The following is a 27731-nucleotide window of genomic DNA, read 5'->3' on the forward strand; positions in this document are numbered from 1 at the left end:
TATCTGTCTGGTAGATATGACGCTATAGCTAGGAGAAAGTTAGCTTAGCACAGAGACTGGAAACAGGGGGAAACAGCTAGCCTGGCTCTGTCCAAAGGTAACAATGTCTGCCTACTAGCATCTCTAAAGCTCACTAATTAACACGTTATATCTCATACAAGAACCATGTGTATATCTTGCGTAAAAACAGGGGGTTTATTGCCACAGTCACATCATATTGTTCAGACTGTAATTACAAGCAGTCGAGGCAGAAAAAAACGTTCACCTCAGCATCAGAGTTGTAATTCCCAGTCAGTAGAAATTGGGGATTTCTTTCATTCGACAATGACCAGTTGTCAACCAAGATATTGGGGATTTCTGTGATCAACAATATGTCGCACTTGGCGAAAAGAACTACACGTGTCACCAAACACATTTTTTTTTTTACATCTAAATAAAATCCAATATTTACACTAATACAATCAATTCAGCTAATTTAAAAGAAGCTCAACACTGTTTGTTGGTAGCTGCTTTCACCTGTTAACAAAGCACTACAAAAAAGTGGCTAATTTAGCTTATAGGCTATGTATCTGGTGTGACAAGGCTATCAGTTAGGGTAACTATCCTGGAATAAAGCCTCCACTGGTTGCTAAGGCAGCAGTTAATAATATATAGGTTTGAGGCACAGTATACACAATTGAAGTGTTTGAATCATAGATTGCAAATCACAATTTTGTGTTTCTCAACAGATGAACATAATTCAAACTATAAACCTGTTTAACTCCAGTATAAGGAAACAACCAAAAACATTATTCTTTTAAATTTAGTTATTGTCTTATGTACCTCTTTGTATTAAAAGTTCTGTCAATCAATTTGAGTAGTAGCAGAATCCTCCTTAACGGCACTGCACACCCACACAGGTGTGTTACATCAGGCCACCTAACTTCCATGTATAATAAAAATGATAAAGGTGTTATACAGTATTTACTGCCATAACAGGAGCAACAAAGCGGAGAGTGAGGGAGAAGTCAGTAGATCGGTCTGTACACCCCCACACAGCCCGGAGAAAAGGTCTAATCAGCCAAAATGATTAAAATCACTTGTGTGGGTTTACCTTGGATGTGTTCTGGGCCTTTAACAAAGAAAATCATGTCTGGCATTCAAGCCTGGACAAGTTGCCCCCTTCATCATTAAAGTTTAAATTAATGTTAGTGGTATCTGCATTAGAAAAAAAGAGAAATAACAAAGATTTAGTTCTTTTAGTATTTAAATATAAAAAATACAATTGTCCAATTAATGACAAACAAATAAATTAAGTCCTGGACATCGTAATGTTCATCATAAATGTCCTCTGTTCCCCACTGTTTAGTCTTTCGTCTGCAGTCATTAATGTAAAGCATCCTGCACGCATAAAATGGTGCCGTATGCTCATGCAGGGACGAATTCTCTTCCTGCTCATTAATTTTAGTTAACCCCCCCCCCATACATTCTTACAAAAAGTCAAATGTGTTTTTGCATAGTTTTCTTCTATGTATTAGAAACGCTTGTCTGCTTGTGAAGAATGCCTTAAAATGTTCAAAATGTGTTTCTCAACCATCTCATCTGGAATATGATGACAAAGATCACATTACAAATTTAAAATCAAATCACCCCTTGTACTGTAGCTGTAAAAAGATGGGAATTTTGTCCTGCATAGTGAAAAGCAGTGGTGAGTTCCGAAGAGTCCAACTGCGACAACTTTTTATAGTGAAAAAATTGTATGAAAACGTCAGTGGAAACATCTCAAACAGCTCCTGCAGCATAAGCCACTCCTCTGTCCATCTCTATGTTCAGTATTTACTGTGTAAACTTTAGATCACACACTTATCATACCTTAAATACACTCTTGCTTCCCTGTGTAGCTTGGGCAGCGAGCTATTTACTTTCCTAGCTTATGATAAACAGTTTATTTATCATGACAAAAATAGGACAAGAGGAGCCTTATTAATCCTGACAGTGTCATCTTCTGTGTGTGTGCAGATGGTTTCCACACTGTGGGCAGGAATGATGTGCATCTTGTAGGCCACGTACCATGAACGGAATCAGACAGAAACCACAGACCAACCTGAAACAGACATGCAGAGACAGAATACACAGATGAAGCTTTTGTTAAAGCTGGTTTAGCACTCTGACGTTAAATACTCATGCATGTGTGTGTCTGTGTCTCACCCCAACATGGTGAGAAGTACACACATGCACCAGGCAGCCCCCCCAGGCAGGTATGTGACTTTAGTGGTGACAACGTGGTGGCAGTGCGGGCAGCACACTACACCGGGGATGTCTCCCAGACATGTCACTGAGATAGGAACAGGCTGCGGCTGGGTCACGACTACGACTGTCTGAGTTTGTCTGCTGCTGACAGACGGTGTTACACCAACTGGCATTCAAAGGGCACAGGCAGGACAGAGGAGGATATCAGGAACAAAAAAAGAAGCAAATTCAATTATTTTCACCTGCCCAGTTATTGTGTATGTATGCTATTAAGAGCAATGGTAAAGATGTAGTTTTAATACTTTGTGTAACTGGATGGAATATGACTCCAGTGTTTTCTGAAGGTGACGTCACAGCAGTTGGCACCCTGGGTGGAGTCAGGACAGGAAAATGATCTGGTTGGATTGTAACTAGAAAAAAGAAATACTTAAGAGTACGCCCATTAAAGCCAGTTAAATTTCTGATTCTGGTTTCTGATTCTGATTTGTAAATGCATCTTTTTCTCTCCTTTTCAGCCCCCCGTCCAAACTAAAACAGCGTTTTTCTTCCCCCAAAACTGAGCTTTATGAAAACGGCCTCCAGGGTGTATAAATCTTAAAACTCCTGCTTGGTGTTTCAGTGTGTACGGGGTAAACGGAGCTTTCGCAAAACACTGATGTAAGCCAGCCCAGTGAGGGTCGGGGGCTGTGTGCCAGTAAAGTTAACCTTTAGTCGCCGCTAACTTTCTCTGGGAATTAATAACTATTTAATACTTGCTCAGCACGGAAACAGAAAAATACGTAAATGAGAACAGCCATATCGTGAAATCGGCTGCATTAAAACCACAGACCGCAGAGAACAGGAGGACACTTGACAGAGGTGTAATGTCACTCGGCGCAGTAACCAGCTGTGTGGCAGCAAAGTTAAGAAGACATGTCTAACTTTTTCTCTGATCGCGCATTTCAAATGTCACAACCATCAAATAATAGATTTAGTCATTTTTATGTTGTTCAGGTGTTTTCACTGTGGACAGAGATCTCAAAACAAAAATGACATGAAAACACTAACGTGGACGTAGAATGCTTTCACACGAAAACAGTGTTTTCAAAATTTAGATGGCTTAATGTAGACGTAGTCTTAGACTGTATCCACTATGTCCACACTAGCCAGCTAATTTTGAAAACCTAGTTCATGTGTGAAAATTATGTGCATCCACACTAGTGCTTGTCGTTTTCCTAAAGATCTCCATCCACATTAAAACGCCTAAACAATACCAAAACGGCAACATCTCTTCTTTCTTCTTTTCCCCATCTACACTTAAACACAAAACAGGTTTTTCAGATTCACCCATTATGTAAACTGTTTTCAGAAAGCTTAGTTTTTGGGTGAGAAAAACACAGGTTTAGTGTGGACAGAGGCCCAAAACAGAGAAACAAAAGATGCGTGTGGATGTATTCTCAGATGAACTGTGAAAGAAATAGAGAAAGAGAGACCAGTGAGATTTTAACTCACCTGCTTCTCCATAGGTTGGGGGAGGTGTTGAGGGAGAGTGGAGGTAGGCGTCGTAGGATGGGGGAGGGGGGGTGTTGAGCTCTTGTGTGCCCAGAACAGGAGGGTGGAGACTGGCCTCCTCATATGAAGGAGGTTCCATCAGGAGATCATCCAGTCACACAGGAAGCTAGTGACAAAGAGGAGAAGAGACAGCAGATAATTCACACACAAGGACACACTCTTGCTGGTGTTTAGTATAGTAAAACCTGCATTTTCTCCTTTGCATTGCATTATTTTTTCTACATGATTCCTTCAAGGAGGTTATATTTTTGGACCTGTTTATTCATCTGTTAGTTAGTGGGATCTTAAAAACTTGTAACTATTTCATTGAAATTAGCTGCAGAGTTAAGGAACTCAGAAGTAGAAGTTTGACAAAATTATCTCCATTCAGTGTCCATTTACTAGCTTTTTCTACAGTTTTCAGAATCAGAATCAGCTTTTATTGGCCAAGTATGTGTACACATACAAGGAATTTGACTAATTTGCTCTCACTGTACTTACACCCAGTTCCAAGAACAATTTTCAGGAAGATAGATAGAAATCGACATACAAACAAGTACAACAAGGCTGAACAAAGATAGGTGAACAACAAAAATAGATCGTATCTCACAGCCTTCATCAGCAGATGTAATTTGCTCAGTTGTCAATGAGACTGAATGAAGACCGGAAACAGACAACATCTGCTGTCTGTGAACAATGGATCAAAACTGGTATGAGCATCTACTAGGAATGTCAGTAGACGGCCGCAGAAAGATCAAGGCCCCCCCACATACACAACCACCTGTTCCACATGTTCATAGTCAGCTGAAGTTGTCTGTTTCTGGTGTTCATTCAATTGAAAAAAGTCCAATCCACTGATAAAGACTGAAATTTAAAGCTCTACAAAAAGCTAACAAGTGGACCTTGAGCTAAGATTATTTTGTCAAACAACAAGCGATTCATTTTTGGTGTAGATCCAGATCCAGTTGGGGAAACTGGATTTCTTTTTTATATATTTCTATATAGGGTGTCTTTGAACATTTTACTGCACTTAGTTGAATGAAAATAATCAGGATGATTGATGTAGATCCAGACCACGTTGCAGATTTTCTATTTAGATTTTCTATTGTTATTGGTTGAGCTATGTGCTCCACCAAGGGCTTTCTTATTCTTACTCAACAACATTTCCCCAGTTTTTAATGTACCTGTAATACACTGTTCTGTATTGTTAGTGCCATCTCTACTGAGTTCCTGAATGGGAACACTACAGCTTTTTACCAGCCCAGTGTGTATGAGGACACTGAACAAAAGTCAGTCAGTTTCTAAATACTGGAGGTACTGTGAACACCTCAGCTCTTAGTCTCTCTGTACTTCAAGCTGTGGGATGCCGGTCACATGTCACATTGCTTCAGTCGAATCTGCAGCTCTGATTCTGTTGTGGGAGTTACTGGTATCGCCTCCTCCCACCACTACTACATGAACAATAGAGAGATTCTCTTGAGACCAACTTTCACCAGAGCAACAGAGGGTTAAAGTGACAGAGTCAAAACAACACACACAAGCTGCAGCATCACAGTGTAGTTAGTACAAAGACAAAGTAGATATCCTGTCAGTTTCTTCAGTATATGACACTGTGAGACTATATTATTCTTAATTACTTTCAAAGTTGAAATGTAAAAATCACTCAAAAAATATGGGCAGTTTCATCTACTTGTCTGGTACAAATGACTGTATATGATAAGTAAATCCAGAGCACTATATATACATGAATACAAATAGAGTAGATTCAGAGAGAACGTCAATTCAAAATATTTTCACTCTAATTAAATTGATGTGAAGTATCTACATTTTTAAATAGGTCATACTCACCATCACCTTAATACAGTTCAAATGCTCAGTTAAACACTTACTATCAGTTCAAAATAACAGTGTCATTATAGTGCGTGGCACTGAACACAGGTAATCCTGAATCATGTCATCCCACCTTCACTTCTTCTCCACAAGATGTGTTTTCATGCCAATATGTCACCTGAAACCAACTGTATCAGCCATTAAACACACCTGCTGAATGCAGTCAAGTAATTCTAGCTTACATGGGACGCTTCTCTTATGTAAACGAGATACATCCAAGACCTGGTATCTGATCCAAACAGGGACAGACCTGCCGCCGACATGTACAAACACCTAACACTGCCTTCAAAGAGTAGTACATGTCCTTCTTCACTAATTAAACAGCGTGATGAGTGAGATATATCAGAGCAGTGGTCTTACCTTGGACAAATGAGGAAGCTCGGCTGGCAGGGCAGGGAAACGCGTACCATGTTGGTGTCTGTCGTGACATCACAGCCTGTTGAACCTGTTTTCCTCAGGAATTAGAAGCATTTTGTTTCCCACAGACTGAAAACCAACCGTCTTTACCGGTTTCCCTTGTACAAACTCACCTTGTTAACCGGCTTGCGTCATATGAGTCTACCTTTTTACTGTCACTTGTTTCCTAAATGCCAAACTCATTCTCTGGCAGCACTTTATTTACAGTTACAGCATTTACCTAGACATAATATAGTAATATTTGAATTATTTGCTTAGCATATACATTATTTTATTTACCAAGAAATAAAATACAATAAAATATGTGAACATAAAAGTATTTACTGGATAACTGTGCACTAATTGTTTGAAGGAAAAGCTACAAGTGATGATCACAAAATAATAATAGAAATCATTGGTACAAAAATGTATTTCCTGTGAGTATTTGTAGTTATAAATGTGGCATAAATTTTTACAGTATCTTGATTCAAAAAAGGTAGTATGGCAGTTCATTCAACCTTTATTTATACAATGAGAGTAGTTCACTCTCTTTTGCATGGTGGAAGTTAAGAAAGGGCACCAAAAAAGCTAACTTTTCTACTTTAACCACCCCTATTTAGCATTTATAACTAGTATTTAACTATTGAATATATTATATTATATATATTGTAATCTATGGAGACCCAAAGTGTTCAATATTAAATAAATAATTATTAAATAATCACATGAATAGCTTGCATAAAATATACAAATGAAACAATAATTTGTGAAATAATTAAAGAAATGAATAAAACTCAACTTATTATCATGAAATGTTATTTCATCGTTCTTATTTTCATAATAACAGAGTTTTATAAGAGTTCATTTTTATTTCTAAATGTCCTTTTTCAAAAGTTTGTTTTTATTTCATAGCAACATTTTCGCCAGTAACACTTTTATTTCATATCACTTCTTATTTCATAATGTCACTTTTTATGACAGTGGTGTTGTCTTGCCTCTTAAGCTAGCAAGCTCAACAGCTACCTGATTTAGCCAGTTAGCTCCTGTTAGCTAAAGTCTTTCTCTGTGGTCATTCTAGCCAACAGGAGCTAGCTGACACTGCTAACACTGGATCTTCACTTCGGTGCTGAGTAATAATCCAAGCTCACAAGCAGGCCTAGCTAGTTAGCCAGCTTTGTCCGTTCTGGGCTACTGTAGAAACATGGCGGAGCAACATGGCGGACTCTGTAGAAGAGGACCCGCTCCCTCTGTAGATATAAAGGGCTTATTCTAAGGTAACAAAAACACAACAATTCTTATTTTCAGGTGATTATACACTAATGAAAAGTAAGCAGAAGTGTTTATTAATGTATTTGTCAACAACTATAACACCTCCGGTGAGCAACCATAAGTGGATGCTGGTGCATAAACAGATATTGGATGACATTATACTAAAACTAAAATAACTATAAAATATGTCTTCATAGGAAAAGCTATAATTGTTGGGGGGGGGGGAGACAGGGAAGGCAGAAAAGAGAGAGGGGATGACAAATCTAAACAGTGTTTATAGTCCATTCACAATAGTCATAAGTACATAACATCTTATGTTTGTAACCCAAATTCATTTTATTAAGAAAAATTGGAAGATGCTAGGTTGATCCTGATTGGCTGGAAACCGAAGTGACATCACAGCTCATCCTTAGATGTTGTGTTTGTCAGTCCCTCTGCAGACTCATCAGTCTCCTGAAAGATAGAAAAATAAAATGGGAGAGTAATGAGTGGAGAAGATTTATATTATCGAGAAAAATATAAAAGTTGCAGTAAAAATACAAACCTTGCTATCATCACCAGCGTCGTCACCTTCCTCGTCTTCCTCATCATCCTGAGGTTCCCCTTCCTCACTTGCCCCCTCAGGCAACACTCCTCCATCATCCAGGAACTTAGACATGGTGTCCAGATCCCTTTTTCCAGTGTAGTCGACCACCTACAGGACAACAAAGGAGGAAGAGACAGAAAAGCGAGAGAAAAAGGAAAAAAATATTGGAGGACAGAATGAGTGGAAGAGAGAAATAATTAAAAGAAAAATCATATAAACATTATGTCTGTGTGTAGAGCTCGTGTAGGTGGACATGTGTGTAAGTTTGTATGTGTACCTCTTTGCCACCAGCTGGGAAATATTTGAGTGTTGGGAATCCTTCAACAACAACAGACTCCACCTCGTTGGCCGTGGCATCCATCTTGGCTATGATGATGTCATCATTGTCGGCGTACTTTTCACCCAGCTGATCCCAGATGGGGGTCAGTTCCTTACAGTGTCCACACCATGGAGCATCTACACACACACACACACACACACACACACACACACACACACACACACACACACACACTTTTAGAAGATGAAAGGGCACATCTGGTAGCTGGTTTTGTATCAGTGGGTTTCTCGACGTCTACACTGCATTTATGTTGTTATTTCAACAAGTCTGCTTCTCTTATTACTGGAGACTCCAATCGTCTTACTGCCTTTGAACACTGAATGTATAACATTAGCTGTCTAGCTTTGAGCAACAGTTGTATGATTACTTGTGTCGGTAATGTTGAGGGTTAGATCAGCACAGTATCCATTAAATGACTGTTGAATGACCTTGAATGATGGATGATGAGGCATCCATGTTCGTTTTTTAGACACTTTCACATATATATATTTAGCTACAGGTTGGAAATAATAACTTTTCGACAAAGGAACTATTTGTTGAGACTGCGATGGACAATGAATAATAACCTTCATCCCTGAAGTATCTTGGTTTAGTTTCTGTCTGCGTCTATTTGTTAAGCTAAATGAACTGAAACTAATGCTGTGCTCAGTGCACGTGCAGGGTTCAGGTAAGGCCTGCATCCTTTCTTGTTGTTGGCAGTCTAGGCATTCTGTGTATGTTGTGGCCTGTTAGATCTGATACAGCAGCAAGGTTTAGCGGTAATTAAATCACCCTGACCTAAGAACAAACCATTACCAGTACTACCTGTGCTGTGACACAGTCCATTAGGTAGCATTTAGGGAGTGTTTTCAGACCCAGCCAGTATTTCTTAAGAAACGTTGAAAAGTTGATGAGTTAATGAACACTAAGCAGAACATTAACTCAACTTATCATTTAAGTCAAGAGCTAATGATTCTGAAATAGTTTGAAAGCAGATATGAGAAATTTGAAATTGATTGAGTTGATTTCACTAAATTACAGTTTCTACAGTGCAGACTCACGCAGGCGGACAAACGGACTTACAGAACTCCACAAAGACGTTTTTGGTCGGGTCCAGAGCAACAGACTCAAAGTTTTTCCCCACCAGGACTTTGACTGGTCCTTTATTCCAGTCCTCTGGGATCTCTTCAGACCGATAGTAGGGCTGCACCACAAAACAAGACAAGTTATTGGGTTTAATGCTGCTGTGTGACTTAATATGAAATGTGTGCATGTTCGTGTGTGTGTTACCTTGGCAGTGCCATCCACAACCTCCTGGCACAGCTGTCTCAGTGAATTTTCTGTGAGATCCCTGGCAGCGATGGTGAACTTCTTTCCTGTCTCCATGTTGATGATGCGTACAGTGGGGGCGTCATTTTCGGACACGCCGAAGTATCTCAGCACATGAGAGAGGGCTTCTGTCACATCGATCACAATGAACAGCATCTACATAATACACACACACACACACACACACACACGAGACATAAAAAACAAAGACAATAAGGTTAAATTTAGTTTATGTCTTTCTGTCACTGACTTTCTCTCAAAGACACACTTTCCTACACACACACACACACACACACACACACACACACACACACACACACACACACACACACACACACACACACACACACACACATCACACTGTTACCTTGCCCTTGAATTTTTTGGCAACAGTCCTGGATTCGTCCACCAGGGCTGTCTGACTCTCCACAGAGGAGTTGATGAACAGCAGGCTGTGCAGGATGATGCTGGAGGTGAAGATCTTATCTGCAGTCTGACATACAGTATTATTTCAATATAATTTTACATTTAATTTGAATTTTGTAATCGTTTGTGTGCGTGTGTGTGTGTTACCTGCTGGCTGAATGGGATGATCAGCTCCAGGCTGTTTTCCTTGATGAAGGTGGTCAAATTTGTTTTGTCCAGCTTCCCTTCTTCTGACAACGCAAAGTCTGCTCTGCCATCATCAAACTAGCAAACACACACACGTTTGTTTTACTCAACTTCGGTAGACCTAACCCTAACCTACTAATCTCTTCTAGTTCTGAAACAATGAGTCAATAAATCCATTAGTCATTCTACAATTTTGAATATTGCTTAACTATGTAATTCAAATATCAAGTAAAACTCTCAAACAGCTGCTCATTTCAGCTTCTCATTTACAGTCTAAGTTACAGTCTCAGTTACAGGCCTAATCCTTTTTTTACCTTCAGCTATATGGCTAGATCTAACCCTAAACCTAACTTAAGCTTTGTCTTAATACTAAACTACACCCTAAATCTAAAGTTCCTAAAGTTTGAAAACCCTTTTACAGAAGTCAGAATCAGTAAAATATCCTCACCTTTCTATCCTTGTGAGGACATTTGGGCCTCAAAAAGGAAAACACTGCATACACTATCTCTGGGCGCTAGATGGCAGCAAAGCTAACATCATTACGGCTACTTGTGTCTTGGATCTGCCTTCTATAAAACACTTGACTATGTGCCTTTCAGTTAGTATCATAACATGTTCGCACCTTTTTGAAGAGCACCACTGAGTTGGCTTTTACTTCATACTTCTGGAAAACCTCAGGACTCGATGACACAGCAAACTCCATGTCAGTCATCTCCAAATGAGCTTCCTTGAACAACTTGGCTGCCTCACTTTCCAGATCCTAATATAAATATAAATGTAAATTTAAATATAAATATGTGATTTTATGATTTATTAGTAAGGATAGATAAAATAGATAAACGTACATCAAAGAATCCTACAACAGTGATGTTATGGGAATCAATGAACTGAGCTGCAGAGTCTAGAGAGTCAAGCACTGGAGCACCAGGGCCTGCACGACGCTTCATCCACTGGATTATTCCCTCTACTGACCTCTTACCTGGAAAACACATACAACCACAAACAAATTCAAGTCATGTCAAGTCATGTCAGAGTTATTTCAGGTGCTTCAGGTGCTAACACACCAAGATAAAAAGAAAACAAAAGTAACAGTGTAGCTCAAGTCAACTAGGTTATAAAAATGTGCAAAAATATGTTGATTCAGACAAATAGGCAGAGGTATGTGAGTGAAGGACCAGTTAACACAGCAAACTGTGAACATGTAGGGTAAACAAAACACACACACACACACACACACACACACACACACACACACACACACATATTGTACACACTAGACTCAGTGATGGCTGTTAATGTCATGACCAAGTTTTGAAAATGCATTTATTTGTTTTATTTTTTCCCGAGAGAAGATTGATACCTCTGTACGTTAAGTATGAAGCTAGAGCCAGTAGATGGTTAGCTTAGCATAAAGACTGGAAATAGTGGGAAACAGCTAGCGCGGCTCTCCAAAGTTCAAAAATACGCCTACCAGTGTTACATTTCACTACTTAAAATAATAGTTTGACATTTTGGGAAATTTCTTTAAGATGAGAATATTGATACCACTCTCATGTCTGTGCGTTGACTGTTGAGCTAAAGCCATGTATACCAGCACCTCTAAAGCTCACCAAATAACATGTTATATCTTGTTTGTTTACTTCTTGCAAAAACAACACATTGTGGTTTTACAGGGGGTTAGGTGCTGGACTACTTCATTGTTAATTGTTTAATTTCCCTAGACTTAAAAACAATTCATTTTTCCGGTGCCACATGTGCCAAATTAGTAAAATTAAGAGGTGCTGATAGGCAGCTGTTTGACCATTTCCAGTCTTTACTTTATGCTAAGCTAATCGTCTCCTGGGTAAAGCTTCATAGTTAACACACAGACACGAGACTGGTATCAATCTTCTCATCTAATTCTCTAGAAGAAAACAAATAAGTGTGTTTCCCACAAAAGGTTGAACTATTTCTTTAACCAGATATTAAAAGAAAAATAAAATACATAATAATTACACAATAAAAATACAAAATAAAATAAAATACAGTTGATTTGCACAGTCAAACATTAAAGACACAAAAACGACTGATCCAATCAAATAACTTAAGGCATATAAAAGATGCCAGACAGGTTCAGCAGTGAACAGGTAAGGTAAATACACACACACACACACACACACACACACACACACTAGGCTCAGACAGGGCTGTTCAGGTTCAGTGATGACATAGGCACATATGGTTGTAAATCTGAAAAGCTGGACAGCAGCTTTAAAGGGCCAGTGTGTAGGATTTAGTGGCATCTAGCGGTGAAATTGCAGATTGCAACCATTTGGATACTGCCTGCCTCACCCTTCTGCCAAAAGCTCCTCCTAAATGTTACGCACTGGACCTTTAACGGTGTAGTCTACAGTTAGCCTACATTACGTGTGTGTCCCTGTGTGTGTGTTTACCAGTGTAGTCGACGGGCTGCTTGCGGTCTCCGTTGACGAACAATTTCAGAGTGGGGAAGCCTACGATGTCAAACTCCTCAGCCAGCTCCTTCTCCTCTGTGGCGTCCACTTTGGCCAAACGCAGTGCTGGTTCCTCCGTCTTTAGCTTCCCAGCAGCCTCTGCATAAAGTGGCTCCAGCTGTTTACAGTGGCCACACCAGGGAGCATCTACACACACAAAAACACACGCATAGACAGTTAATCTCTTTATACAACATGGGACTGAGTTTAAATGTGTTACTGAAAATCTAAAAAATCTTGAAATTAAGGGGGGTGGATGGATAACCAAAGCAGCAGACACGCAGCTACTCCACAGGCCTCTGTTCTGTCCAGTTTTTTGTTGCTATCAGCACCACATGCCCGGTATATACGCATGGAAATGAGCTGCTGATAGCAATGGTGGCAGTTGGGCTTAGCCTTTATCCCCTTTGCTCTTTTCCTTGTCATGACCTCTCCACTTGCAGTGCTGAGTTCATCTGTGGGAGAATTGAACCAAGAGAGCATCTGGACAGGAGAGGCCACGTGTATGCACGTTTGTATGATAACGCCTCAGTGCTCGCGAGGGCCAGAACAGAGAGCAGTGGTGCAACACTCTGACATTTTACATTTATATTTTACTAAAAATTCTAAACTCAAGGTCCACTTAGTTAGCTATTCCTGAAGCTTTCGGTCCAATCCCAAGGCTTTCTTCAGCTTTATTTTAGTATTGATGTCCCCAAAGTCAAGAAGTAACCTCCATATTAATTTTACTCTTTAGTTTTTGTATCACTCCATCACATTTGCATGTCTTCTTTAGGAAAGTACGGATCTGTGACACATTTTAACACAAAACTGGTCAATGATAATCCATTTTGGCCTAACATATGTTGTCACTGATGTTATTTGTGCTAAAAAAGCAACACAAACGTAATATATATAGTTTAATGTCACCTATTGGGCACAAAAGAGTTTATTCATCATTAACAGTGATCACTCTGCTGTTTCTACATTAGATATTATTCATAACTACTTACAGAATTCAACCAGTAAATACTGATTTTCGCTGAGAGCTCTGGCAAAGTTGTTGATGTGGAGAACCATTACATCTTCCTCCTCCTCTATCTCCGTTGTTTTCTCTTTCTTTGGTGCCTCTTTGGTTTCCTCCTCCACTTCTGTCTCTCCTGGAGTCTCTTCTGTTGACGTCTCTTGTGTTTCAGTCTGTTTGTCAGTGTTGGCGTCTGTGTCGTCGGCCTGGATGCAGGAGACCCACAGCAGCAGGCCCAGCAGAGTTATGGACAAAAGCGTGCACGTCCTCATGTTGGCTGTTTTCTGTCTGAGCTGCTCTGGTACCTCCGCTCAGGTATGGACACCCACAATACATGTGTCACTGAAAGTTTGTACCTTTATTTGTCTAAGATGGAGAGTGTGTGTCAAAATTTTACTGGCCTTCCCACTCATCCAATCAGACGGTACGCCTGCGGGAGACTCTCTTAACTAAACCAATCAAATGGTGCCCTGTAGATTCAGAATTGGGGAAAACTGGCTGATCCACTGTTAAGACTTCAAGACTCATCACACGTACACATCTTTATCTTTCTCTCCTCCCTTTTCATCCTTTTCTTGATTATTTTCTTCATTGTGTCTTTAGCTTTCAGAGCCCATCACCCACCAGATGATCGCATGTATATGTGTGTACTTCTTTAATCTTTCACTCCTCACACCGCACCTCCTCTCTCTGGGCCTTATCAGACCCTCATTTACCTAAACACAGTGACAGCACAGTAATTATGCGGATCTCTAGCTCTCTCTTCTTCACTCTTCTCTATTATCATGCTATTTCTGTTTACTTAAACTACAGCAAACACTTTCACCTCTCCCTCCTCTCTCTCACGCTCCTTTCAACAGCTCATCCACTCTACTGTGTGAAAAAAAACAGGTAATTGATCTGTTTTGCAAAAAATCCGGACTTGAGGGCTGTTTGGAGATGAGTGCTGACAGTTACTTTAAGAAACTGTCAGCAGATTCATGGTACGTGCTGGCCCAGGGATGGTTATATATAAGGTCAGTTAACCCAAAGAAGTGGAGTCTGGTCGGGCAGATCGTTTTGGTTTGCTGCTAATGTGCTGAGGTTTTGAGATATCTGCCTCAACCGCCCTGACTCCCAAACAAAGCAGGTCAAATGAATTTAACTTGTGCTGCTGAACTTCCGGGTTTATTTCCAGGGGTATGCGGCCCACTGAATTTGTGCAGTAGTGTTTCATAGGTGTTTCATTTGAACTTAGTTTATGCAAATAATAAGCAAAATTTTTGTTTGTTTTTTCTTTTTTATTTATTTGTCTTTTTCATAAGAGCCACTTGTATAAAGGAGTCAGTTCACTCCTGGCTAAACTTTACACACTCAGGGTGGATGAAGTCCACCATGACCGTCCCAGTGATGTGGCTCCATTAATTATGGCTATAGCCAAATATGTACCTCTGGTTGACTCTGTGATCGGAAAAGTGCAACAAGGAAGTGTGTTATCCTATCACATGCCAACAAAGAGAGTGCTGAAAACCTGTCCACACACACATGCCCCACAGCTGCCACTTTGTGATTACAGGCTGGGACCCTCAACCAGTGCTTTTGTCTGCACTGAACATCAGCAACTCCACATGATGTCCCTGGAAACATCAGCACACAAAATTGAAAACAGTACAAAAGATCAGCATTCCCGCGTTGAGTGGCACCAACTAAGGCGGTCCCGCGTCACCACCTCGATATTCAGAGAGGTCTGTCACACCAGGGGACAGAAAATCTCACGAAAAGGCTTCGACATGGAACCTGCAGCAGTAGAGGAGCACTGCATAGCAAGGGAGGTTAACCATTATCCTTGTGGGTTCCTTATCCATCCCGGCGCACCGTGGATGGGGTCATCCAAAGAGGCAGCCAGTGTTTGGCCTTGTTGAAAATAACATCCAGATTCCATTTACCTCAAACCGAAATAAATTTGTAACATTCGACACAAGTGCATGCACTGCTGGTAGGAGAAGGTATAGCACCGTTCTTAGCTATTAGCAGCTTGACAAAGATGCAGATGCGGCTCTCTTTTTTCTTTAATTGTTTCTGTGGTTTCCTTGTCTCGGGGATTCCTCTGAATAAACATATATCGACAACAACGTTACACTAGTCAAATCCAGAAATCAACATGTGGGAAGGATGGGATTTCCTTAGTGTATGTGTGCCCTCACTGATCTTAATATATGGGCAGTCCACATAGCTTGTTACATTTGGGCATTTAAGATCACTTAAAACTTTTATGAAATAGTCTGAACATAAAGCACTGTTGTTTCATCCTTTCTTGAAACACACTGAAATGTGCTTGCAAACAGTGATCAGAGCTTTTCTATTAAATAAAAGGTGTGTGTAGGCTAGACAAATGTATACTGATTGCAACAAACGTTACATCAGTGAAATTATTATTATTGTATTTCATGTAGAAATATATTATTATACTAATGTCGTGTGTGTGTGTGTGTGTGTATATACATAGCATTGGAGTGTTTTGGTGTCTTGTGTAAACTACAGTAATTGTTATTTATAGAAAGATAGGTGAGCAGAACTGACAGGTGGGTGACCAAAAAAAATCTGAGTACTAGTTAAATTGAACAAAGTGAATTTATTTGAATAAAACAATATTCAATAACTTGAGCAATATAAAACAGATTACATGTAAGTATATACAGATAACTGCTGTTTACAAGATTTACATTTTGTCCTCAAGACAACATACGGTACATCCTCTGCTAGGCTTTTTTGAGGGTGGAGGTGGTGGGAGACTAACACCTCTTCCATCTTCGAAAAAGCCCAGCAGATGATGTTGCTTTGGATAAAAGCGTTGTCGTAAATGGAAATGCAATATACAAGTGCTACTCTGGCTTCTTTGCCCAACCCTTTACAAGAGGCCCACTGTCATAGTTTGTCAGGAGACATGCAACGGTATAGAGCCGATTAATGTAGCCAAAAAGAACTTCACTCAGCGTATGAGGCACTCCACATGCACCCTGACGCGTGCAGTGGCCCTGACCTCACAGGCAGACATCTGGGATCTGCCAGAGTGAAATGCCGGCCTATAGCTATAGATCTTACAGTCGTCAACGAGAAAACCTCGGTCGACCACGATGGCCACCTCAGGTCTCAAAAGGGAGAGAATTCCAGACTCTCGCATGATCTGTTTGTCACTGATAAATGAGGCATACAGTGGAGAGATGAATGTGGCCGTCCCATGAGGAGCAACTCCAAGCAGGCCCTGCGGCAGTACAGTGCGAGAACACTTCACTTTGGAGAAGAGGTGATGAAGGGCACCTCAGCTCCGTGCAGTTCTGGATGACTGTAGTGTCTGCATAGTCCTTGAACTCTGCTGGCAAATGTTCCCTTATTTTCTCCTCTGGTATCCAGATCCTCACAGTGTGCAGAAAGTTGTTCCACGTTTCCACGGACTGCATATCGGTCACGCTGTTTTGAACCAAGATAGAGTGCAAGATAGTTCAGAAACACGAACATCTCATCTATGGACTGCAGTCTGAATGAGTCTGTTCAAAACAAATGAAAATGTACATTATATTTCTCTCAAATTAATTTAATTTCATCAGCCCTGATCTTTGTCAAGTTGTATTGTATGGTCCATGGAACTTATTATTATCATTATTATTATTATGAAGAGTACTTGGCTCTGTGAAGGTGTCTCTCTGTGCTTGTGTCACACTGAACAAAGACGTCAGCGAGGGCTTTAATGAGACCCAGAAGTGCATGAGGTCATAGGATGCAAACCTGAAGAAATTCAGATGTTACCATTTAAAACTATGAGAAATATATGATTGGCCTTCATCACACACACACACACACACACACACACACACACACACACACACACACACACAGACATGATACTATATCAGCTGCTACTGCTAAAGTACTACACAACAATCAGGAGTACATGTTTGACAAAAACAATAATGAAATACTACAAGTACAAAGATACTGCGCTGAGTTGTAGTTTCATTAACTAGCCATTAAACTTTGAACATGTCTGTAAACTTAAACACATTTTAGTGCATCTACCTCTAATCTGAGCCTGCTGGACATCTCACCTTGTGAAAAACTCAGTTTGTTTCCTCAGCTGGAGGATCTCCTCTCTGAGAGACACGTTTTCATCGCGAGCTAAGTCAACAACTGCGGGATCCGGAGATGAAGCGCAGTCGGAGTCCTCTGGGATTGTATCAGCCTCCACCTGTCGCTCCTTCCTCTCCCAAACCCCCGGTCATGAAAGTGGATTGGAGGAATTGTTCCACTCAAACAGCCGACTCTGGCTCAGGAACATCCTCTTTTTTAAAAGGCTTCAATACTCAGGTTTGGGGACAAACTGTAAATCATTTTTAAAAGTCAATACACTTAAAAAAAATCTCCGTCTTATCAAGTCATGTCCATAATTTATCCCTTTTTTTTAAACATGAAAGAATTAGGAACATTGCTGCAACAGAGTCAAGCAAAATGTAACTTGACTGTGAAAAATACTTGAAACAAGTTGATTTCCATTCAAACTTTCTGCGCTGACCAATGTTTTTCAATCATCTGAATAAATTAGGACTTTATAAGGGTACTCCATGGGGGCACTGTCGGCCTAGGGGTTCAAGGTCCTGACCATGGACTGAAATGCCCCTGGCTCCAGTCTGATGGAGGATCACTGTTGCAAGTCGTTACCTAGTAAAGGCATAAAATACCCCCAAATACTTTAAATAAAATAAAGGGGTAATCCAGAGGCTGATGACCCCTTTATAATCTAATCTAAGAGGCTGAAAAGCAGTGTTTCCCTCCCCTCTCTCAATTTAAATTTTAATTTCACCTGATGGGTGTGGTCAGAAATGTGCTCTGTTGTACTTGTAACCACACCTGACAGTGATGTCACGGTGTCTTGGAGAACACCTGTAAATGTAAGATTTTCAGGGGAAGTTCCTCTTTAAACTTAAAACTAGAAAGAATTACACAAGAAAAATGAAAATTAATTTTATAAAATTTCTGAAACAATTAGATTTTGCATCACAAACAGGCTGAAATATTCTTACATCATTGATAGGTTTTTCACTTGTTTAAAAAAAAACCCATGAAGGACTTAATTACAGAATAAAACAACTTGATAAAAAGGAGGGTTTTTGCAAAGTAACAGTGTATCTGTTGAGAAACCAGGTTTCTCTGGATAATCCAGAGTATTTGTTTGTTTGGAAGTCTTTCTTCAGTAAACAGCAGTGAAAACTGTTAGGTCTGTGGATTATCCAGAGGAACTGGAACTTGTAAATGATACAGCACATGTTGATTTGTTTCTGTTTTGTCCTTTTTAAGTATCTATCACAGTTGAAAAGGCTGGTGTTGCGTTTAATGCTGCATGTGTGTGTTCTCCGTCAGTGTGTGTGTGAGCTCCGGGTTTGGGTCCCAGTTTGCCAGCAAGTCACTGAAGTCCGGCTGAGCGGTGTCGAGGGCGTGTGTGCTGTGGTGCGGGGGCGGGTTGTAGTGCACGTGTGCGTTAGTGTCTGTGTGTGTGCTGTCCTGTGAAGGCGCGTCACTGTCGGGTGTGTTACTGAAGGTGAGCAGAGAGCAGCAGGGGATCGGCTCAGTCCAGAAACTGAGCGGGAGATGCCGCTTGATCATCGGTCGGCTGCGGGCCTGACTCGGGCCGCTGTGGTCGAACAGTTCGGCCAGGGGCCCCAAACCGCTGTTGCCCTTAGCAACCCCGACTCCTTGATCATCGGCACATGTCACAGAGCTGTTTTCTTGCTCCTCTGGACTTCCTGCTCTTGCGATTTTCAGCAGGTCGTCATAGTAACGCAGACGCCCGCTGGTTGTGACGGAGACCGAGTCGCTGTAGATGTCACAAGCGTCTTGATCACCAGAGCAGCGACCGAAATACCGCTGCACGTCACGGCTGATGAGCTCTGCAAACCTCAGCAGCTGCTTGGTCACGTCCAACGCGTAGTGGGCGGGGTTTAAGAAAACCTCTAAGCATTCCTCCTCTTCCTCCTGAGCTTCACATTCATCCTCCTCCTCCTCCTCTACTTCACTGTCTTCTTCATCTTCCCCCACCTCTGGTTTTTCCTCCAGCATCTCCTCTTCGTCTTCCTTGCACGGAGAGTGCTGGAAAATCAGGGGGAAGTAGGCTGGAGTCGGGGCCTGCGCGAGGAAGTTTCTGATGACGCCCGCCGCCATGTTGGATTATTAAAACTGGAGAGACAGTTACAGAAGAGAAAAAGTAAGAATCAAATAGGAAAGCAGTTTGTTGACACGATATAAAATTGAAATCGGTTGAAAAAGTAAAAGTTTTATTACCCAAGTGCAATTAGCCGCCAGGTTCAGGTGAATCTATGTTGAAGTCCAAGGAACAGTCTGGCCTGGGTCATTGATGGATCCACTTTTCTTTATGTGTGTGTGCATATGTAATCCTGGACCGTCAGGATTGTCACTGTATATATACCTCAGCACACGGCTGCAGACGTGTGTGTGTGTCTCCCGTCGGATGAGGCGGCTTCCAGAACAAATATTTGCGTGCCGGATTGGTCAAACACACTTTGTTTACTTTATCACTGGGCAACCGGGGAGGGGGTTGAAGGCTAATGGATCCTCTGCTAGGGGATGATGGAGAGTTGTTACACACACACACACACACACACATCATTGCTTTTTCCGTCCCTGTTATGAGGCTAGTTAAAGGATAAAAGAGCATGAAATCAAATCATATGCTGTTTTGACTTCTAAAGGGGAACACTCTGAACTGTCATCAGCAGACTGAGACACAGTACAGCCTAGTCAGACATGGCTCTGCTGAAAACATGACGTGCTGTAATGTTTTTTAAGTGTAACGCATAAGGACACGACGTCAAGCTCACAAGAGTCAACCATGCCAACCTCCCAAACTGCCAATTCTTGTCTTCAAGAAGATGACTGTGTGCTCAACACACCATCAGTTTTCCCTGTGGCTATTGAATGACTTGCTGAATAGAAAACAAAACTCTTTAAAGGCTGGTGGAAGACAGACGCAGGGGTGACAATAGATCCTGTTGTGGAGCAGAGTGCCCTCCAGCAACAAACTGCCTATTTTTACTCCCATTGAGTCTAGAAAAGGTTAAGACCAAAAGACCAAAACCAAGTCTGTCTCTCAAAACTTTCCAATTTCCTGTCTGTGGCTGTCAGCCCAAAAGCCAATTAGTTTGACTGAAGAATCTTAAAAACAGACCAACAAATATATAGTTTTATTTTTTTTTTTAAAAAGGCTCAGTCATGTCCTAAAACAGCGGGGCACTGTAGCTTTTAGCAAATGTTAGTCAAACAGGGCTAAATCGTGCATTTGTTGGGGACTACTTTCAGCCGTGGATTAATACACATTTGGTGAGTATTTTCGGCACCCAAAAGGTGTATGTGGAATAGACTCAAAATAAACTACAGTGCCCATGTTCACCGTAATGAAGGAACATGTCATTTAGTGCAACAGTGTAGCTCTTTGGTGTTTTTAAAAGTTTTTGGGCAACAATGGAGCTCTATGGCACAGATGAGTTATATCAGGCTTTGGCTACATAGACAATACTTGTTAATTGTTGGTTTGGGTCTTTTTCTTTGCTGAGAATACGGGAAATGTAGCAATATCACCCTTATACTTCGACAGTCGTACAGTATACCTTAACACACACTTGATTTCCCAGAAACTTGACTTGGATGGTTTGTTTTGCCCAAACCTCCTAATTAATCCTTTAACCTCTTTCATTCTTCCTTCCCTCCCTAGTTTTTCCCTAAAACTTGCTTTAAAGTTATAGACAGACAAAAAGACTTTGACATTGTAGGACAGCTTTCTAATAACTTCCAAAAAAAGGAACATTTATGTAACTGTAATTTCTGAGGAACGTTTCTGCCAAGGACTTTATTTGTGTAGACACATTTGTGTGTTCACATTTATTTATAATGTGGCCTTGAGAGGTTTTTTTTTTTTACTTGTTGCACAGCAGGTTAGCTGAACGTGTAAAAATATATGGGCGTATATTGCAAGAATCAGACAAAAGATCCGCACACTGTACTAATAGCTCCCAGCAAAATCTCTGTCAGTTTATTAAGATTTTAGCAGCAACTGTGCTCTTCAGTTTTTTACAACTACTACGCAGATCATTTCCAAATTAATGAATGCAGACTTAACCAATGTGCTGTCACAGAAGAAGCTTACTTTACTGCAAATGAGTATCCAGTTTCCTACAAAAGAAACTTCCCAAGAAGTTATTTTTAAAAATTTGTTAAATAGGTTTTACCATGTTCTGTATCTGCATGTTCTCACACTTCACTCAAGCTCTATAAAACTGAAACAAGACACCATGTTTTTACGGCTACATTTATTAATTATTATTTGCATTTTCTCAACATTTAACCAGACATATTTGAAATCTTTGGAAGCATTGAGATCTTTATGACAATTCAAATAAAGTGCCGTGGATTTGAACATCGAGCAGCACAATATTTGTAAGTGCCATGTTGCTTTTGGGAGATAAAAGTCTTGCCGGTTTACGTAACTGTAGATAAAACAGAGTAAAGTAAACTAATGCCAGCTTATAGTGTGCTGTTGCATGTATATAACGTGTCAATCATGAAAGCAATTTTGATGATTTTAAGTCTCACCGATTAAGTCCTGCACTTCACCAGATTTTACTGACCTTTACAGACATCTGTAACTCTGTAAATATGTGCATGTGCTTCTGTTTATATGTGCATGCTGAGCATTAATGTGTGTTTGTGTGTTAGCGTGTGTATGTGTGTGTTATCAGGACACCCTGACTCCCCTGGCCTGCCTGTCATCAGTATCCAGGCTTCTGTGTTGATTTTAGGACTAAAGATCAATAGCGGCAATATGTCAGCTCTCAAGAGCCTGACAATGAATTACACACGCTTTTAGGCACACAAGCACATGGACACACACACACACACACACACACACACACATGGATTTGTCTTATATGTGAAATTCATCATTATAATTTGAGAGTATATAGCAAAATCATTCCAGCTACAGTGGATAAATTGTTTCAGAAACCAACTTTTTGAAATGATAAATAATTTTTAGTAGGTAACAGTTTGTTTATAGGTTAAAGATTAGGAGGCTGTTCTACATATGTAAGAAATTAACACACACATACAAAACTATTTGAAATTAGTACATCTAAGAACAGTAGTTAAGCAGCTTGTACAAACTTAGAATTTCATATAAATATTGTTTCATATGGGATTAATGATTATCAGTACCTTAGCAGACATGATGGGTAATGCATACTTACAGAATAAATTCAGTTTACAAGAAAAATTTGACACCTTCAGTTACAGCGTGTAAGGGCTTGTGCAGCTGTAAAGCATCCCAGTGAATCAGACAGATAGGCTACATCTTGTAATGTTGTTAAACAAAACAAATATGGCCTGTGACATGCCCTACTGACATGTCCTGCACTTTGTGCACCCACCATACACCCCAACCACCTCCCTATGACGTGGGATACATAAATGTAGCACTTCCTATACTAGAAAAAACATTGCCAAGGAATATAATGTAGACAGCATTTACATTTCTCCACAAAACATAATTGGCACAACAAATTAGCAGTATAGAAACGTAATTTTTAGGGGACATGGTTGCCCCAGTGTGTGCTGGTTAGGCTCCAGCGCCTGAACGGGATGAGCAGTTTGGATACAACAAATACTGAGGAGGCACAATTTATCAGCTGACCACAGATATTTTATTGAGACAAACCAATTCTTAGGCTTTTGTCACATTTACCCACCTACTGAAAATAGCACTGAAAGGCTCTCAAAAGTCACAGATTTTAAAAAACTGCAAAGCAAAACACTAAATTATAAGTCCACAGTGTCAATTAAACAGTTTCTATTCTCAGTCTCAGGTGTTTTAATAGCTGTTCTCAAGCTTTGCCAGAACCTGGGGATCTGGTTGTCATCATCAGGCCACTCCAGGTAAGTCCTGGAGTTCATGACTCTCCACAGCTTACAGAACTTTTTGGGGATGGTCTCTTTGTCAATGGGCTCCAACAGAATCAGCACCACTGCGTCGTCATTTTGGTCAAACAATCTAAAATGGGTGTAATCCAGTTCGTACTTGCACCATTCACTCCTGACAAAATGCTGAGAAAGGACAAACAGAGTTTTGTGACTCTTCTCGATGGCGTCCATGATGTTGTCCAATATCCAGCCACAAAGTCTCTCTTGTGGAGGCAGAGTTGGAGAGGAGGCTCGGCCTGCTCGAGCTCCGGGACCAAATGTGCTTCCACCCAACCAGAGTCCATTTCACTGTAGGACACAAAGGCGTCATACTCGAGCTCTCCCTTTTTTAACTTTGGCTTCCTCTTAGCTCTCAGCCAGACCCAGGTCATCATGATATACCACACAATGCTGAATTTGTGACACAAACCTAAGATGAGCAGAAACACTCCCAGGATGCCTAAGCAGAGTAAAGTAAAAGCTAAAGCTATGTGGCACTCAAACACTGTCAACCTCACGTCTACCACACTCTCTCCTCTCACGGTATCAGGGGAGTCACAGATATACGACTTGAATCCATCTCCAATTGTGACGCGATGAGTCGTCGAGTCACCTGTCATGAACGCTACAAAGTCACATGAACAGACATACATGTTAGCACCAGCCTCCAGACGCTTCAGATTATTATAATCGTTTAGATTATTACTGCTGAACGTGTGTAAGTCGTTGTTTTGAATGGAGAGAAATGCGAGACCAGGGTATAAACCCCCACCTGGCAAACTACTGAGCTTGTTTCCAGAGATGTATAACTCTGTGAGAAAAGATAGTTCGATGTTGAACACAGTCAAGGCATTGTCTGATAGATCGAGGATGTGTAAATTTATCGGCAAACAAGTGGTCACTTTTGTTAAATGCGCTGATGAAAGGTTTAAGAATTGGAGACTTGGCGGCCAGTAACAAGTCTCAGGCATTCTATGAAACATATTTCCACTCATGTCAATGTTTTCAAGCTTATCTAGTTTGGTGAAGAGCTGGCTGTTGATTGACTGCAGGTAATTCCTGCTGATATTGATGGTTTTCAGACTCAAAAAAACACCTTTGCCCTCGCACATCATTTGGCTAAGGGCCAGATCACTAAAAATGTTGTCACTGATGTCCACATACTCCAGCTTTGAGAGATCGGCAGATAATTCACAAGGAATGGCTAACAACTTGCAGTTTAGCACAGACAAACGCACCACGTTCAGCAGACGTTGCAGGAATAAGAGAGCTGGGAAACTATAGAACTCATCTCACTAGACATCAATGTTTTTGAGGACAACAGTCTCCAAATGGTCCATGGATTGGGGATATGTAATGTCACTCAAATGAATGAAGAAGAATTTTGTATCTTCAAGTGCAAACATATTTATAATCGAGTTTGACAGCAGTTTTAGAAATGCTAAACAAGCTGTAACTGTAATGTTATTATTTTTTAAAATAACACGTGTTGTTCCACCGTTGAAGGCCACTTTAAATGGGATCATTTGATTCTTTGTGATGAACCATGTGTCAGTGAATGTCAGGGTTGTGTCTGGGTGTACGACATCAGACAGTATAGCTCCTACAAGTGATTGATTTCTCTGAAACGGACCATTCAGACCTAGTGTTACATATTTAATTGGCCCAATTTGTCTCAAACTTCCTTCTGTGTAGAAATGCAGATTCTGTCCATCAAAAATAATCGCTTCAAGACCACTGAGGCCAGAAAAGTCACTTTTTTTGACAGACTGAAGGTATGGTCCTCCAAAATGTAGGGTTTTTAATCTCTTCAGTGGCTGGAAAAGATTGCCTTGACCCAACGTGTTATATCTGTTCCCCAAAAGATTCAAGTACTGAAGAGAAAAAAGGTTCTTAAACCATCCAGCAGACAACGTATCTAGTCTGTTTAAGGACAAGTCCAATTTCTCCAAATTACTCAGTGGGACAAATGCTTGCTCCTGGATTGTTTTGATTCTGTTGTTATTCATGATCAAAGACTGTAAACTGGCATATGCAACAAAGTCATTTTTCCTTATTGTCCCCAGTCTGTTGAATGAGAGATCGAGTTCAGTGATGAGCTTTGAAGGGGCTGCAGGGACTTTCGTCAGGTTTTCTCTCGAGCAGTTACAGGATGTTTGTTCACAGCTGTGACACTGTGGTACGGAGAGTGACAAGCTTTGATGCATTAGCAGGACAAACATGAGAAATGTCAGGATTCTCATCTTAGTCCCTATAAAACAAAAAAGAAAACCATCAGGCCTTTTCTTTACAGTTCATACAGTTGTTGGTTGTGACTAATAAGCTGACGTACACATGATCAAACTACCTTTGATGATTTATCAAACTACCTCTACGTCATCTGAGATAAATATTAAAAAATGCAAATGAACCTTGGGAATAAAACAGATGCTGTCTGACTTCCTTCCCAAAGGCATTTTGGGTAATTATACCACAGAGAAGCCATGATATTTCTGGGAAATACACTTGCATTCATCATTCTGTTCACTAAAACATGGGTTTTTTATCACAGCAGACATTTTGACTTGTCACAGCAGGAAAAGCACAGGTGTAACTAACAACATTAATGTTGGCTGTTCAAGTGTCCCACTGAGTCATGACAGTGTGACAGCGAGTCAGCATGCACAAAACTAAAACCTGAATGGAATCATTAATCAGATTTTCACTTTTTCTACTGTGACAAGTCAAGATGTCTTCCCGGCAAAAGGCCTCTCATGGAGTTTGGAGTGTGTGACCTTATTATGTCCTTTTTCAGTGTTTAAGGGATAATACTCGACATGTTGTATGGTCCACTTGTACTGTATGGCCAGATTCACGCAAACATTACACAAATTTAATTTGTGTAGTTCTCAATGGCAAGATATTTATCTATTTTATTGTTATAAATGACACAAGCCCCAAGTTCTTCAGCTAAGCCTCAATGAGGATGTCCTTACCTACAGTTCAATACTGGCATTAAATTTAAAATGGTAAACACCAGCATCATAGGTGTCCGGTTAAAATCAATTCATAAATTGATAAATTAAAAAAACAATTATATGATTTAAATTTGTATTTAATACTTAATGCTACTCAGTATTTCTACTGTATTTTGTTGATTCTATATCTAAATGATGAATTAATGTGAATTTCAAATGGAACTGCATATGCTAAAAAAAGTCATTAAAAAAACTTTTAAAATGCATATTTTGAACACATTTTAAATGAACTGTTCATTATCTATAATGAAACACTGAAAAAGACTATAATTACGCGAGCAGCACACGCCGCACTCAGTAAAGCAACAAAGCATGACAGAGTACTGAAAATAAAGTAGTAAACAAAATAAAATACCTTGATGAATCTCGCTGTCTTATGAAATTTCTTGTGTCTTCGGCAGTCATGGCAGGACAGAAAAATGATTTATACATTTGATATCACTTCTCTAGTTTGCAAATTATTTCCTGATGTCTTATACATTCTGCCACATTAGGTAGTAGAGTGACAGAAATAAAATAACCATTTCCTGGCAGAGCTTTGGGATTACATAGTCTCACGAACAACACTTAGGTTGTTGGTTCGTTTGGTTTTACAGTTCAGTAGAGAGCTGACAGAACCAAAAACAGCAGGAAGTGCTTAAGGCGGATTAGCATCTGTGAGAGAGAGATGCCTCTTTCCTGTCAGGTTGCTACATGACTAATGGTCACTCTTTTATCTTTTATTTGAACTAAATATTTATTCTCAAACACTTAGCGAAAAGGACGAAAACATTAGTGTGAATGTTTTTGTATTGTAGCTGAGAGACAAACGAACCAGCCTCACCTATCAAGCTAGATTCATCAGTTAGACTCTTAACTGCTTGATAATTCAATAGCTCAGCCAGCAAACTTCAGTCTAATGTTTTCACTGTAAGCTTTGAGCCTGTGTTCTGTGTAAAATAAAGCAGATGATGAAACAAAAATGAAGATGAATGATGATTGGACTTGTGGGCTCTGACAAATAGTCAAAAAGGGCACCCAAGAAAGACGGACAGACGGACAGGTAGGTAGACAGGTTAAAAAC

At 40.3% G+C, this 27731-nt stretch overlaps 5 protein-coding genes across 14 annotated transcripts; all 5 read right to left on the minus strand.

Moving 5' to 3' along the window:
• Nucleotides 1-174: 174 nt before the first annotated feature.
• si:dkeyp-75b4.8 (lipopolysaccharide-induced tumor necrosis factor-alpha factor homolog) lies at nucleotides 175-6152 on the minus strand. 7 transcript variants are annotated; one of them, XM_044191611.1, is made up of 6 exons: nucleotides 5723-5741; nucleotides 5087-5210; nucleotides 3721-3886; nucleotides 2532-2639; nucleotides 2188-2395; nucleotides 175-2083 (listed from the first exon to the last, which is right to left on the minus strand). In XM_044191611.1, exons 3-6 carry the CDS (start codon nucleotides 3857-3859, stop codon nucleotides 1978-1980), a joined length of 561 nt encoding a protein of 186 aa, XP_044047546.1. In that variant the 5' UTR covers nucleotides 3860-3886; nucleotides 5087-5210; nucleotides 5723-5741; the 3' UTR covers nucleotides 175-1977. The 7 variants fall into 7 exon arrangements, with proteins under 7 accessions (XP_044047546.1, XP_044047544.1, XP_044047543.1 ...); XM_044191609.1 differs by lacking the exons at nucleotides 5087-5210; nucleotides 5723-5741 and adding an exon at nucleotides 6010-6152; XM_044191608.1 differs by lacking the exons at nucleotides 5087-5210; nucleotides 5723-5741 and adding an exon at nucleotides 5832-5996.
• Nucleotides 6153-6927: 775 nt separating this feature from the next.
• On the minus strand, nucleotides 6928-14007 carry pdia2 (protein disulfide isomerase family A, member 2). The gene is made up of 11 exons (XM_044191614.1): nucleotides 13645-14007; nucleotides 12593-12799; nucleotides 11006-11139; nucleotides 10783-10920; nucleotides 10122-10238; nucleotides 9916-10041; nucleotides 9510-9704; nucleotides 9303-9423; nucleotides 8178-8356; nucleotides 7859-8008; nucleotides 6928-7767 (listed from the first exon to the last, which is right to left on the minus strand). Exons 1-11 carry the CDS (start codon nucleotides 13925-13927, stop codon nucleotides 7711-7713), a joined length of 1707 nt encoding a protein of 568 aa, XP_044047549.1. The 5' UTR covers nucleotides 13928-14007; the 3' UTR covers nucleotides 6928-7710.
• Nucleotides 14008-16304: 2297 nt separating this feature from the next.
• LOC122874081 (protein PERCC1) lies at nucleotides 16305-21005 on the minus strand. 4 transcript variants are annotated; one of them, XR_006377561.1, is made up of 4 exons: nucleotides 19965-21005; nucleotides 17738-19859; nucleotides 17314-17417; nucleotides 16305-17102 (listed from the first exon to the last, which is right to left on the minus strand). XR_006377561.1 is itself a non-coding variant. In XM_044191631.1 (2 exons), exon 2 carries the CDS (start codon nucleotides 19842-19844, stop codon nucleotides 19017-19019), a length of 828 nt encoding a protein of 275 aa, XP_044047566.1. In that variant the 5' UTR covers nucleotides 19845-19859; nucleotides 19965-21005; the 3' UTR covers nucleotides 17472-19016. The 4 variants fall into 4 exon arrangements, 1 of the variants encoding a protein (XP_044047566.1); XR_006377560.1 differs by having other exon boundaries at nucleotides 16305-17417; XR_006377559.1 differs by lacking the exon at nucleotides 17314-17417 and having other exon boundaries at nucleotides 16306-17102.
• Nucleotides 21006-23372: 2367 nt separating this feature from the next.
• Nucleotides 23373-24920, minus strand: LOC122874079 (toll-like receptor 2). The gene is given in 2 exon segments (XM_044191628.1): nucleotides 23373-23857; nucleotides 23860-24920. Coding segments are annotated over 2 exon segments (1254 nt in total). The 5' UTR covers nucleotides 24767-24920; the 3' UTR covers nucleotides 23373-23510.
• LOC122874080 (toll-like receptor 2 type-1) lies at nucleotides 24920-27659 on the minus strand. Its single transcript, XM_044191629.1, has one exon. It carries the CDS (start codon nucleotides 25892-25894, stop codon nucleotides 24947-24949), a length of 948 nt encoding a protein of 315 aa, XP_044047564.1. The 5' UTR covers nucleotides 25895-27659; the 3' UTR covers nucleotides 24920-24946.
• Nucleotides 27660-27731: the final 72 nt, after the last annotated feature.

This window comes from Siniperca chuatsi, linkage group LG3 (assembly GCF_020085105.1).
Source record: "Siniperca chuatsi isolate FFG_IHB_CAS linkage group LG3, ASM2008510v1, whole genome shotgun sequence".
Classification (NCBI taxonomy): Eukaryota; Metazoa; Chordata; class Actinopteri; order Centrarchiformes; family Sinipercidae; genus Siniperca; species Siniperca chuatsi.

Bases quoted from the DNA above. Each gene is read 5' to 3' on its own strand.
- si:dkeyp-75b4.8 (XM_044191609.1), bottom strand. From the start codon at position 3,859: ATGGAACCTCCTTCATATGAGGAGGCCAGTCTCCACCCTCCTGTTCTG. The intron at 2,640-3,720 runs GTGAGTTAAAAT...TCTTTTTTCTAG, and splicing joins CCCAACCTATGGAGAAGCAG to TTACAATCCAACCAGATCAT. The intron at 2,396-2,531 runs GTATTAAAACTA...TTTGAATGCCAG, and splicing joins ATTCCATCCAGTTACACAAA to TTGGTGTAACACCGTCTGTC.
- LOC122874080 (XM_044191629.1), bottom strand. From the start codon at position 25,894: ATGAGAATCCTGACATTTCTCATGTTTGTCCTGCTAATGCATCAAAGC.
- LOC122874081 (XM_044191631.1), bottom strand. From the start codon at position 19,844: ATGGCGGCGGGCGTCATCAGAAACTTCCTCGCGCAGGCCCCGACTCCA.
- pdia2 (XM_044191614.1), bottom strand. From the start codon at position 13,927: ATGAGGACGTGCACGCTTTTGTCCATAACTCTGCTGGGCCTGCTGCTG. The intron at 11,140-12,592 runs GTAAACACACAC...TGTGTTTTCCAG, and splicing joins GCAGCCCGTCGACTACACTG to GTAAGAGGTCAGTAGAGGGA. The intron at 9,705-9,915 runs GTAACAGTGTGA...TGTATTATGTAG, and splicing joins CCAAAAAATTCAAGGGCAAG to ATGCTGTTCATTGTGATCGA.